Source organism: Schistocerca americana, chromosome 1, assembly GCF_021461395.2.
Source record: "Schistocerca americana isolate TAMUIC-IGC-003095 chromosome 1, iqSchAmer2.1, whole genome shotgun sequence".
NCBI lineage: Eukaryota > Metazoa > Arthropoda > Insecta > Orthoptera > Acrididae > Schistocerca > Schistocerca americana.
Window position 1 is genome coordinate 273,725,306 of NC_060119.1, and position 13,992 is coordinate 273,739,297.

Below are 13,992 nucleotides of genomic sequence, written 5' to 3' on the forward strand. Positions count from 1 at the left end.
CCTTGCCACATTTCAGGAGGCGTCTTGTCGAGCCTAGGGAGGGAATTCTCTAACCTAAAAAACCCACATGTGCACTCCACACGTACTCCGCTACCCTTGTAGCTGCTTCCAGCGTGTAGTGCATGCCTGACCTATTCAGGGGGACCCTACATTTCTCCACCCGATAGCGGAAGTAGAGAAATTTGCACCCCAGATCTCCACAGAATCGTCTGAGCCTCTGGTTTAAGCCTTCTACTAGGCTCCAAACCAGAGGACCGCGATCGGTTCTGGGAACGATACTACAAATAGCTAGCTCAGATTCCACCCCGTGAGCAAGGCTTTCTGCCTTCACTAATTCCGCCAACTGCCTGTACGAACTGAGGATGACCTCTGAACCTAGACGGCAGGAGTCATTGGTGCCAACATGAGCAACAATTTGCAGTCGGGTGCACCCAGTGCTCTCTATCGCCGCCGGCAGGGCCTCCTCCACATCTCGGATGAGACCCCCCCCGGCAAGCAGACAGAGTGAACACTGGCTTTCTTCCCCGACCTTTCCACTATTTCCCTAAGGGGCTCCATCACCCACCTAACGTTGGAGCTCCCAATAACTAATAAGCCCCTCCCCCCATGTGCCTGCTTGGACCTTGCTGAAGGAGCAGCCACATGTCCACTCACAGGCAGAGCGGGCGATGCCACACGGCCAGCGTCCACATTGACCCTCCGCCTCGTGCGCCGCGAACGCCGCTGAACCCGCCACTCCCCTTGGGGAGATGTCTCGACAGCAGGGACAGTGGGTGAAGCATGTAACACCTGGGGGACATTGTATAAGACCAGACTGAAGAGAACCGGTGGGAGCCCATCGCCCTACCAAAAACCTGTGTTAATTCTGAATGGTTAGGAAGCCTCTCCTAGAAATTCAACTTCTGAAGTCATGTGTGTTCGATTGATTGTCTGGTGGTTTTGTCGATACAAGCTTCTTCCAGTTTCCAGTGTTACAAATACTGTCTGTCTGTCTGTCTACAGAGTCATATGTTTTTTTTTTTTTTAAATCTGTGAATGTGACGATTGTCTTAAGGTTCTGCATTGGTCTGTTCCTGAAGATGGTTTTCAAGTTAAAAATTTGCTCTGGGCACAATCTATTTTTTCTGATCCGTGCTTCATACTCACTGATTGTGTGTTGTGCTTGATCTTCTATCTTATTCAGTAGTGCTTTGGATATAATTCTGTAGGTTACTGGAAGCAGAGATATGCCTTGGTAATTGTTGGTGTCTGTCCTGTCACCCTTCATATGCAGTGGATGGATCATGGCTTGTTTCCAGTCATCTGATATTCTTCCTTTCTCCCACAAATCAATGATAACCTCATAAATGGTTTCAGCTGCCCACTTCCCTCCCTGCTTCTACATCCCAGCCAATAACTCGGCTTCCCCTGGTGCTCTGTTGTTTTTCAGCTGGCCAATGTACTGTTCAATTTGATGCAGTGATGCTGGTTATGAATGTGGGTTTTCCTTTTGAGGCTGTCTGAAAATTATTCATTATGTTGGTTCCTCACAGTTTAGAAGATTTTTGAAGTACTTTGCTAGTAACTCACAGTTGTCTTTGTCACTGGTAATCAGTTTGGCTGTTGAATCTTTGAAGTGTAGGCTCATCAGCTTGTAACCTGTTATTTGTTCTTTGGAAATTTTGTTGAAGTCTCTAGTGTTGTTCTGTCTGAAATTTATCTCTGTTTCCTCTACTTGTTTCTTGTCATGTTTCCATATCTCTGTTCAAATAATTTTTGATGTCTATTTTCTGATCTCAGTGTGTGATCCAGTGTCTTTTCTTTTTACAGAAGTTCCATTTTTTCCAAGCAGTTAATCTATGCTCTATCACTTTATTACATGTCTTATTCCATTCCATCACCTATGTTTCCTTCTTCATAGTTATTCTAGTTCTTTCTCTGTTTCTATCATTGCTTCTCTGACTTCATTCTAATTTCTCATCTTCTATGTGTGAAGATTTTTAACAAATTCATTCCTCTTGTCTGACAGAAATGAACTTTTTTATATTTTGGTGTTTTGCTCTCAAGGTTGAAATTTTTTCTTTGCTTTGATTTGATTCCCATTAAAAAGTTGTCTGAAACTATGCCTAGTCTTCTTCTAACCCATATGTTCATGATTTCTCTATGGCTATTGCCACATGATCCACATGATATGCACCCCAATGTGTGGTAGGAGAAGACTAGTTCCTCTTGGTAATTGCCTGCAGAAATTGAGGAGTCTTTCCCCATTCTTATTGCTTTGCTTGTGCGCAGGAAAATTTCTTACTATCACCTTGTATTTCTCTTCTCTGCTGATCTGTGCACTGAAGACTCCTACATGTAGTGTTATGTGGTGCTTTGGTATTTCTGATGTCTCCCAAAATTGTTCAACTTTTTCTGGATTTTTTCTGTTATTGTTAGTAGGTGCATTTATGATGGTATAGCCCTTGTTTACTGCTCCTATGGTGATGCAATATTTGTTAGGATTGCGTTACATTCAGTTTGACCATGAAAAGCTGTTCCAAGCATTCTTCATAGCCAGTTTTGCTTTATAGATCCTGTAGCCCTCTGATTCATATATGTTCTCATTACCATATCTGGTTTCCTAAGTGCTAGTATGAGTATGAATAAATTATAATTATGTTATTATATAATAATTATGTTATTAGTCCTTGTGACTTTGATTATCAAAATTTTTGAAAATTGTCACTGGATAACATCGTACATTTTATCACTAGAGTTCAGGCTCACCCTGTATACTTTAGTAACCACCAAGATTACTGTGAATCTTAACACCCACACTTTGACAATGTTGCTGACTTTTCCAAGTAAAACAATCCCTCCTCAGCTTATCAGGCATTCATTACATAGGTTGGAACTTAAATAGTGGCAACACTGCTGTGAAGAGACTATGAATGGAATCTACTATTGTCGCTGATAGCACACCTTGTTGACATACCTACCTTACCTCTGAGCAAATGGACTCACCCGTCCCACATCACCAGCGTGCGCACAATCAAGGGAAACACAGTTACTTGTGAGCGAGCGGTCTAACGTAACGGTGTCACTACGTTTTTGAAACAGGAACCATGGAGACCATCAATGCACAGTATTACCGTTCGTTTTTGGAGCATCATATGCAACCAGCTTTGCAAAAGAAGCGGTGACACTTTCTACACAACCCACCCATCATTTTGCACGACAATGGGCGGGCACATACAGTGCAAGCTGTGGCTGCTCTGTTCGGTCAATGCAACTGGGAAGTACTGTCCCAACCACCATACTCCCCGGACTTAAGTCCTTGTGACTTTGATTTGATTCCAAAGATGAAGGAAGCATTCGCTTCAGAACTGTTCCAGAGATTCGACAGGGAGTAAACCGCTCCATTCGCACCATCAACAGAACAGGCTCTGCTAACAGTATACTACACCTTCCACATAACTGGCAATGATTTCTACGCAGTGCTGGTGACTACTTCGAAGTACAGTAATAGGTGCAAACATTTAACTCCTTTGTATCGGTTGTGAATAAATAGTTGCCGCTATTTAAGTTCCAACCCTTGCACTGTAACTACTGAGCTTTTATGAAACTAGCTTCATTTCTCACTAGTATGGCTCAAAAGCAGATCTTTGATGCCATCTCTATAGTTCCAGAATTTTGTAGTCAGGAATGTGCTCTAAGTTTATGCTCAGTGCCTGCAAATTACTTAGATTAAGAGTATGCTAAAAGCCCTTGTCACTTGTCTGACACTCAACCATGCCTTCACTACTTCCATCATTCTTATATTTGTTCATATGTATTTACTTTCTGTTTTTTTTTTTTTTTTTTTTTTTTTTTTTTTTACTTCAGTGTTTCAATAATGGAAGGAGTAAAGGTAACAAATCACCATATGGTTTAGGCATGTAGTGACTGATTGGCACATAAACAAGACAGAGAACTTGGCTGAGTTTCTGGATAAATCGTTCTTCAGAACTAACAGAATACACATGCACCTGTACAAATACACCGCCCCGGCCAGCTGCACTGCACTGCATTGCATTGCCATTGCAGTTTGGTCAGGCTGGGAATTGTGCTGGCACAATGTAGTTAGTGAAGATGATGTATCTATGGTGGTGGTGGTGTGTGTGTGTGTGTGTGTGTGTGTGTGTGTGTGTGTGTGTGTGTGTGTGTGTGTGTGTTTTCTACTAGCTCTGAAACGGGGAGTCATCTGAAAGTCTTGTTTACGTGCCTATCAACCACTCAACTTCAACAGCTTGTAGAATTTATTTTCTACTATTTGCTTCCTTCTTCATATTTCTGCCTATTTTTCTCCATACTTGTGAAAATTATGTAAATCTGAACCAGTGGCCTAAATTAATGGCAGACTGAAGAAGTACACTTCTTGTGTGGCCAGAAATGTTAATGTCATGCCAGGCTATCACTGAACGAATACCAGGTACGAAATCTGCCCATCTCCGAGTTTGAACAGAACAGATCAATGACGCTTCAGAAAATGAGTTTGCCACACTGTAGCATTACAATTTGTACCAGCTATATTACTCTGACACTGATGCACATGTGGAACTTGTGACTAAGAGATTGTCAGCAGGTACTAAATCACATAATGTAACCACTGTGTGAGTTGATTGTTAAATTGCTCACGTGCCTACAAGAAACAGTGCAGCTTCATCCACAATAGAACTGCAGTAGTTTAGTTGTGGATGTGTTAGTATTGACAGCATGACATTGTCTGTTGTGGAGTGGTGGCATATTTGTTATTATGTTGGTATCTATTTCCCAGAATGTCCATTGTCCAAGAAACCCAAATGCCTGACTGCAATCAGTTTCTGAATTATTCCTCTCCCACCACATAGTGAGTAATGGCCACATATGTGTTATAAGCTACCGCAATGGCTGCAATTTGACAGTGTACATTGTTCAGTTGCATTGCAGATGCAGATGTGCAAACTATAGTTTGGTCACCATTTGAGACGCCGTGTATTTTTGAATATGTTGAATATTTTGATGTACCGTATTTACTCGAATCTAAGCCGCACTTTTTTTCTGGTTTTTGTAATTCAAAAAACCGCCTGCGGCTTAGAATCGAGTGCAAAGCAAGCGGGAGTTCTGAAAAATGTTGGTGAGTGCCGCCACAACTAACTTTTGCCGTCGAATATATGTAGCGCCACACAGGCATGCTCTGTAGGCACAAAGATACATACTGGCACCAAAATCTCTGCGTCAGTAAATAAATTAAAAAAAAAGTGGAAGACGAGCCTTTTTCCTCCGCCCAGAGTTTCGACCACTGCATTTTGGTACATTATCCAACGAAGTAAATACAAATTCTGTATTGTTGATCTTCGAATGTAGCAGCATTTCAATGTACTACGAAAATCCGACTGGCAAGACTGTTTGGGATGTTTGTCAATATGGCCAACTCTACGTTCTGAATTTTTTCCTACCTGTGAGAAGAGATGGTTGCTAATAGGAGCTTTTATGAATTGTGAATCACATGTAGTATTCTCTTTGCCATAAGATTAATACGAATATAAACATTTTGCCATGTATTGTTTCGTGTTTGCTATTATCTCATTTAAATCCTGTCTGCCTAATAAACTACGAAACTAGAGTGAGACAACAGCAAACGGGGAAGAATATACATATCATGTCATGTTTATGTTCGTATTATTCTTATGCCTGATAGTGATACAGTCAGAAATGAAGCACGGCAAGATTTTTAAATCTAAGACGTCTCTTTCCTGTGCAGAATGTAATGAACTAAAGAGGCGCCTGCAAAGATTTTGGAACGGAGAAAAATTTTCGCTAAAATTTCGTTCAGAACATCATCTATCATACGCAGTCTGTTATTTGGTTCTTGTTGATCATTATCAAAGAAAGCAGTAGTGTAAATAACAACAAATGTTTCGCTAATGAGACGACTCCTCTCTATTTTTTATTTGCAAGCGGCGGTAGCGCGCACAAAAGCAAGCCACGCCGCGAGCGGCGACAGGCCGTAAACACACACTATCAGAATGCGACAAACAATGCATGACACAGTGCAGTAATGCATTTTCAGCTTGGAGTGACGTAAACACCTATAATAAAGAGAACGGCACTTATCAGATCAAAGAAAAATAAGCAATCAATTCAAACCAGACGAAGCACGTGAAAAAGGAAGGATATCTGTATAAATATGGATGGAGCGTGTGACGCGTAGCAATGGCTACCTGGTAAACCGTAACTGCTAAGCTTACGACTCTAACCAAACTACTGCAGCTGTATCGCCATTCATTCGACCTAAATTGTGTCTCATATTACAACTAGACGAACTTTGTTTCGATTTGGAGGTGCGACCTAAAACTTTTCTCTCCCCTTGAATTTCGAGTCTCAAATTTCAGGTGCGGCTTAGATTCGGGAAAAATTTTTTTCCTTGATTTTGAGTCTCATTTTTCAGGTGCGACTTAGATTCGAGTAAATACGGTATCACAAGGGAAATCTGAATAGCAACTATTATGGCAGAGAGGTTTGGGGTCCAAGTTATTTTCAGAAACTCTACATGCCATGTACCAACAAGATTGGGAGACTATTTCCTATGTATTACTTCAGTCTTTATAGGTTTTATTTCATGATATGCGAGTAAAATATTATTCCTCCCTTGCCTCTGTGCACATTGGGAGTCAAACGTGCCTTAGATAATGCTTGGTTGGTGACTTGTTAATCACAGTCTTCCAGCAACAACCTTTGATGTTTTGTGGTCGTTATCAACACAAACCTCTTACTCACTCTGCTGTACAGTACTTTGCGCTTGGGCATTAAGCAGACAAGTGGGTCAGGGCAAATGACAAACAAGAGATGCATGTGTCTGTTTAAAAGCTGTACTTTCAGAAGGTCATAACTGTGTACCATGAGAATATGGGCCTGAATTTTTTGCATGATATCTTGCAGATTTGCTTTCCTGTGCTTAAAATACTAGGTAAAGTTGGTGATTTTTCCTCGACAGTAAAATCTGTAATTATTATCAGTACCCATGAGCAAAGCCTGTAGCTGTATTTTGTACATAGATATTTATCTCTCTCTCTCTCTCTCTCTCTCTCTCTCTCTCTCTCTCTCTCTCTCTCTCTCTCTCTAACAATGTGTCTGAGTTCCTGTGATCCCGGATGGCAAATAAAAATTTATATTTAGATCTGTTTCACATGTATTCATGTCACATGGTTACATGTACAGTCCTCCATGTGCAATAAATATAAAACATTTGTTTATTGGATGTATAAAATTAGAATTTATAAAAAGTGTCACTGTTTGGAGATGTACTGACTTCTTCCACTTTAAACTTCATGATTACCAGTTAAAAGAAAGATCAGAGTATTGTAACTCAAACTGCCAAAGACTGTTTCTGTAATACTTTAATAATTTACATGAGAAAATTATTGTACAGGCTCTTAAAATACAAAATATCATTTAACAGCAATATAACAGACAACAAAGTTAAGAAATTTTGTATACACATAATACAAGTATTTACATTTTTTCCATAAACTTACATTACTGATAGTTCAGCAGAATGTGCATGAGAAATTGGCCAGTCAGTCAGTCTTCCAAATCCTCAACAAGAAATTGAAACTTTTGTTTTGAAGTGGAATATATTTTATTCATTAACTTCTAAATTGTTTACTGTATTTCCAATCAGCAGTTTATAAACAAAATTGCAAGTAATAGATAAAACAATATTTACAGAGTGAGCTTAGTATCCCAGCAAAGTTACTGAATCTAATACAAATTACCTAAGACCATACATGTCTGATTTCTGAAAAATAAAATAATGGAATACAGAGACTGTTATGAGAATGTTTCATGGAATGTGTTTTTGACAATCACAGATCAAACTATGTCACACAAAAATAACTGTTAGAGTTCTTTACTTTCTCTTTTAAAACTACATCCCCACAACTGCTTCATTTTCAGTGCCTACTAAGACAAAATTTATAAAAGAAGAAAAATTTCTGTACCTAATATGTTTTATACATTTCATAAAACAACAATATAGGTGACACATAGGACTGAACAGCAAAAGTTTTGAGAGTCAATAGTACAAAATCATCTTTATTATTTCTCTTCAATGATTATGATTTTTTATGATTATGATTTTTTATGTTACTTGCGTAATTCAGGTAAACTGTTCTTCACTTAATGTACTTGTGTTGTTAATTTTTTGTTGAATTTTATTGCTTTTGGAAGCATATCAAATAGTGTCAGGTACAGCAGTCTCAAACATCAGTATGAAATGGAAAAGACATATGGTTGCTGAGATTTGCAAAGGTTAAACGTCAAAACTTGCTTGCTGGCCAGAGAGGAAGTGGCAGAAAAAAATAATAACTATATAAAAACAAAAACTTTAAAACAGAAAACTGTAGAATTACAAGCAGACATTATGGCTGACCAGTACCTACCTCCAGGATGAAAAATACCAAATACGTGTTGAAAGGAAATCACTTAAAAAACATAAACACACATACACACCACACACAATATTTTCTCCCTGAGAAATGAACAATCAAAACAGTGAAAAATTATAGATTAAGGGATCTAGTGTACATCAAGAACTGCAAATATTGAAGAGGTTTTCACATCACTCTGTATACAAGTGAAGTATGTAGCAAGCAACTGAAACACATATTGACATAGTCTTGGCAATAAAGTACTGTACTAGTGGCGAACTGTTTGTTCACACTGTAAAATCAATAAGCTGTCTGAAGCAGAGAATTGCTCATTCTCCTGACAAATAATTTTGGCTGTTGCATACCGCCATGAGCAGGGGTAAACACACAGAGATTTGAAACTGTAAAATATATTGTTTAACAAGAGTCAAAACTCGAAACTGACTGAATTTGGATCTAGAGTCACAACTTTTAACATTCTTCTTGATTTCCACTGTATTTAAAACTATAATTGTTTCTGGTCAGGAACTGCCTAGGTTCTGAAGTTGGTATCTGGAGTACGGGTGTGGTTCTTTAAGCGTAACTAAATCAAAATGCAGTTCACCTTGTCAATATCCATGAAGTGAGTTATAGGTTGTGTAAACACCTAAACTTGGCATACTGCTCTAAAACTTTTTAAAAAATGGGAAAAAACTTAAATTAGAAGCTCAACAAGCAACATGTATGGTGCTCTATAAAATATCCTAATAAAATCATTTATGAAGAAAAAAGACTGAAATAAAGTTCCAAGCACAGACTGCATTATTACACATGTGGCAAAGACTCACACATAGTAATTATACAAATGTATGACAGCATTTTAATGTGTTATCTGGCAAGACAACATATATAACTTCTTTTATAATTATCTACTACAAAAGTATTACTGACATTAACCATAACAAAATCCTTCAATAATGTTCTTTGGTTTGCCAAAACACAAATAATCTTCAGTCTTTTAATAATTAATTCATCCCCACCATCATCTTACAACAGAGAAATAGTATCCACAGTCTCTTATAGTGTTTGACTTTTCCAGAAGTCCTTACTCTTCCCACTTACAAATGACAGTACTCATGAGAACATTACTTCTTTTGCCACCACAAAAAAATTAACAAATGCAAATATTTAGTATGTTTGAGAAAACTGTGTACTATTTTCAAATACATATATTCTTTGGTTAACTGAGATAGTTACAAGAGTTTTGGAAGCATTCTGTTCCAATTAAAGCTAGAAGTGCTGCTAGTTGGCTCTTTAATGTACATGAAAAAAAGAGCAATAACTTCCTAAAGCATACATGGCCACAGTGTTGATAAACAACTTATCCTCTGTGGAGATGATTTGATTTTATCCACGTTAACTATATAGAATAATCATTAAATTAACAAAATGATACACTAATCTAGTGCTTAAATGCTGAACTAAGATGTTTTAGACTGATGAATATCACAAAACGACAACTTTGATGTTGGTCTGTTTGGCTAAAAACAGAAAGATAAAAAATATATATTTCTAATTGCAAAGTGCATGGGCAAGCTCTGTGAGTACTATTTCTAAACAGCTTGCAGTATGCACATACAGTTCACAAAATAAGTTTTTGTTTACAAAAATCTTGGCTGAATTAGCTATGAGGAATGATGTATAATTGTACTGCACATTTGGAACAAAGAGGAAAATTCTTGCAGTTGTCTTACAAAACTACTTATAAATTATATTCTCATTACAATGGACTGTTCAAAGAGGTTTGGGTACATTGCTCACAAACTGGCCAATGTAATTTCCACGTGGATTGTAATTTGCTACAATTATAGCTCTTCCATTTTTGGAGCGTGCTATCCCCATACCAAGTTCTTTGCTGCTCCTCCATATCATTTGTGAAAAGTGACCTAAATGAGAAGAAAAAACTATGAAGTGTTAAATGTTCCTGTCACAATAAGACAAAAATATATTTTAATTCATTTTTGTGGATTTCAAATAAACTACAAATAATTCTAGTGACAATGACTCTACTACAAACTTTTATGAGTGTAAACACTCTCTCATAATAAGCAATGTGATCTGTTATTACATGATAATTATAATTAACACATTAACAAACAAGTTTGAGGTACTCTGTCTCATTGAAACTGAAACTGAATCACTGGGAGTCACTACATCTATTTTGGGAAAACCTATTATGTCCGGTGTCAAGAGGAGGCAAACACAAAAGGATAGGGGTCTATTAATCAACAGCAGTTCAAACATATGGCAAATGATGGTACCCCTTATAGAAATGGCAGCAAGTGACAGGGAAGGATGCTAGGTGCTATCAGTGTGTATGTCAGAGCCTCATTCAACACACTAAAGAGGCTGTCCAGCAGGTACTGAGAAAAAAGATGCAATCAACTGCAGATTGTGGCACACACTGGGGGCAAATGGTGCCTGTCATCTTGGCTCCAAGGTCATACTTGGGTCACTCCAGCAACTGGCAGAGACGGTTGAGAAGACAGCCTTGCGCATGGAGTTTCAATGAAGCTCACAATTTGCAGCACTGTCCCCAGAACTGATTGTGGCCTTTGGTTCTGAGTTGTGTGGAAGGACTGAATCAGAGTCTTTGAAAGTTTTGTGACAAGCCAGGCTGTGATTTCCTGGACTTGCATCATAAGGTTGAGAAATGTAGTGCCCCCTAAATGGTTCAGGTGTACACTACACATGAGAGGCTACTCTACTATTCAGGTAGCTGATTGTGTGCAGGGTGCACATATGGTTTTTTTTAGATTAGGCAACTTTCCACCCAATCCAGATAATGATAGCTGTAGATAAGTGTAATATTGAAAGAAATGCCTCCCACAGGTCAGAGTGTTAAAACCGTAATGGTAAACTGGTGAAGCATTTGTGACAAAGTACTAGAGTTTGTAGTATTCATGAAAAGTAGTGAAGCTCACATAATACAGACAGCTGATGGAAACCTGAAATTGATAGCAGTGAGATTTTTGAGGACAATTTAAGTGTATCTGAAAAGTACAGGTAAATGAAAAACGGAAGTTGTGTATTTGTTGCAGTAGACAAGAAACTCATATTATCAAATTGAAGCTGCATGTGGGATTGTCTAGGCAATACTCAGTATCAGGCATAAAATGATAATTGATCCATCTCTCACCCACCAGACTCACCTCCTGGCGTAATAGAAAACTTTGGAGAAAGCCCCAGTGCATTTGGAGACTTGAATATCCAATAATTAATTGGGAAAATTACAGTTTTGTTAGTGGTGGGCTGAAAACTACCTAAAACAGATGGTTAGGAACCCCACTCATGACAGGAACATATTGTATCTACGAGTAATTGCAACAAACAGATCTTTGATGACGTCCAGATGGAAACTAGTATCAATAACTGTGTTGCAGTTGTGGCAAAAATGATTACCAAAGTACAAAGGACAACTAAACCAAGCAGAAAGATATAAATGAACAGTTAACTATATAAAACAGCAGTAGTGTCATATCTCAATGAGAAACTTGAAAATTTCAGCACAGGGCAAGAGCATGTACAGGAACTATGGCTCAAGTTTAAAAGAATAGCTGACCATGCATTGAATTGATATGTACTCAGTGGAACAGTCCATAGTGAGAGGAAACCTCCATGGTACACAGTCTCTGTAAAGAAACTTCTAAAGGAACAAAGACTGCTGCATAATAGGCGTAAAACAAAGCGTAGGGCTTTAGATAGGGAGATGCTGAATGACAAGCATTTGGCTGTCAAGAGATAGTACTACTGTATCAGAATATTGCCAAATGATATTTCACAGAACCCAAAGAAATTCTGGTCATATGTAAAGGCTGTTAGTGGCACCAAAGTGAAGTGTCCAGTCCCTAGCAAATGAGATAGGAGCTGAAACTGAGGGCAGTAAAGCAAAAGCTGAAACGCTTCATTCCATTTTCAAATATACCTTTACAAAGGAAAACCCAGGAGAAGTGCCTCAATTTCATCCTCGCACCACTGAAAAGATGAATAAAATCAGTATTAGTGTCAGTGATGTTGAGAAACAACTGAAATTGTTGAAACTGAACAAAGCTCCAGGACCTGATGGAATCCCTGTCAGATTCTATACTGAATTTGTGTCCAAGTTGCCCTCTTCCAACTATCATCTATCACACATCCCTTGAATAAAAAACTGTGTCCAGTTTTTGGAAAAAAGCTCAGGTCACACCTGTCCACAAGAAGGGTTGTAGAAGGGGGTCCGCAAAACTACCATTCAATATCCTTGACATTGATTTGTTGTAGAATGAGATATCTTGAACAGAATGGCCTCCTCAGTGCCAACCAGTATGAATTCTGGAAAAAACAATGATCATGTGAAACCCACTTTTCTCACATGACATACTAAAAGCGCCTAGCATCTAGCACATGTTGGTCTAGCGATTATTCATGTTGGTTTTTGAACATTTTTTAACACATTTTAAATTGATTTCTGAATGAATCTTAAGTTGATTTTTGAATGTATACACAGTGTATGTGATGTCTGCCAGGGGAATCCCCATCACATCTAGAAATAAAAATCTTTCATGCAGACTAAAGGTGACAGGGCACACAAGCTGAGCTGAATAAACTCAAACAGGTGAATGGCAATCACTGTTTGTTTATGTGCTTGATTGAGTATGCAAATGATAAACATTATTTTAATCATTAGTGAAATATATAGATTCAGACTATCAGAATGTGAATAAACAACTAACAGGAATAACAGGTAAGAAAGATTACATATTATCTTGTTGGTATATCTGAGAAAATGAAATTATGACACAAAATTTTTGTCACACTACTAAAGGTGATCCCTAGTCTGCAGCTCCTTAAACACTGTTTTAAGAATAGCACAGAAAATGCTTTGTACAGGCATGTAATAATGCCTAACTGGAGAATAAACATGGGATAACTGAACTGGTTAGTGAAGTTAACCAGAGAATAAGTTTTCACAACTTACTTGATTATGGAATTAGTAATGAAAAGATCATTTGTTAGAAAGAGAAAGGAGAAGAAACATGGACATCACACAGATTATACTGAAAAATATGACAATCCCTAATTTATATAAAAATTTTGAACCAACACTACTTTCCAATCTCATGCTTGAGGAATTGGAGTGTATGAATTAAATGTGAAACTATTTCCTAACATAAAACTTTTTGCTTGTAGTAGACATAATAGGCATTTGATATTGGTACTTTATGAATTATATTCTGTATTGTATCTAAAAACAAAGATGATGAGACTTACCAAACAAAAGCGCTGGCAGGTCGATAGACACACAAACAAACACAAACATACACACAAAATTCAAGCTTTCGCAACAAACGGTTGCTTCATGAGGAAAGAGGGTACATCTGGTGTATGTGCGGATGGATGGATGTGTGTGTGTGTGTGTGTGTGTGTGTGTGTGTGTGTGTGTGTGTGTGTGTGTGTGTGTGTGCGAGCGAGCGAGTGTATACCTGTCCTTTTTTCCCCCTAAGGTAAGTCTTTCCGCTCCCGGGATTGGAATGACTCCTTACCCTCTCCCTTAAAACCCACA

General features: G+C 38.2%; 1 protein-coding gene across 4 annotated transcripts in view; it reads right to left on the reverse strand.

Annotated features, from left to right (window-relative positions):
- Positions 1–7,361: 7,361 nt before the first annotated feature.
- The window catches only part of LOC124591732 (protein PRY1-like), a 584,561-nt gene continuing 577,930 nt past the window's right edge, over positions 7,362–13,992 (reverse strand). For all 4 annotated transcript variants that reach the window (XM_047131786.1, XM_047131769.1, XM_047131778.1 and 1 more), the window contains one exon: positions 7,362–10,336. In XM_047131786.1, coding sequence (XP_046987742.1) covers positions 10,185–10,336 — 152 coding nt within the window. In that variant the 3' untranslated portion in view covers positions 7,362–10,184. The remainder of the gene's footprint in view (positions 10,337–13,992) is intronic.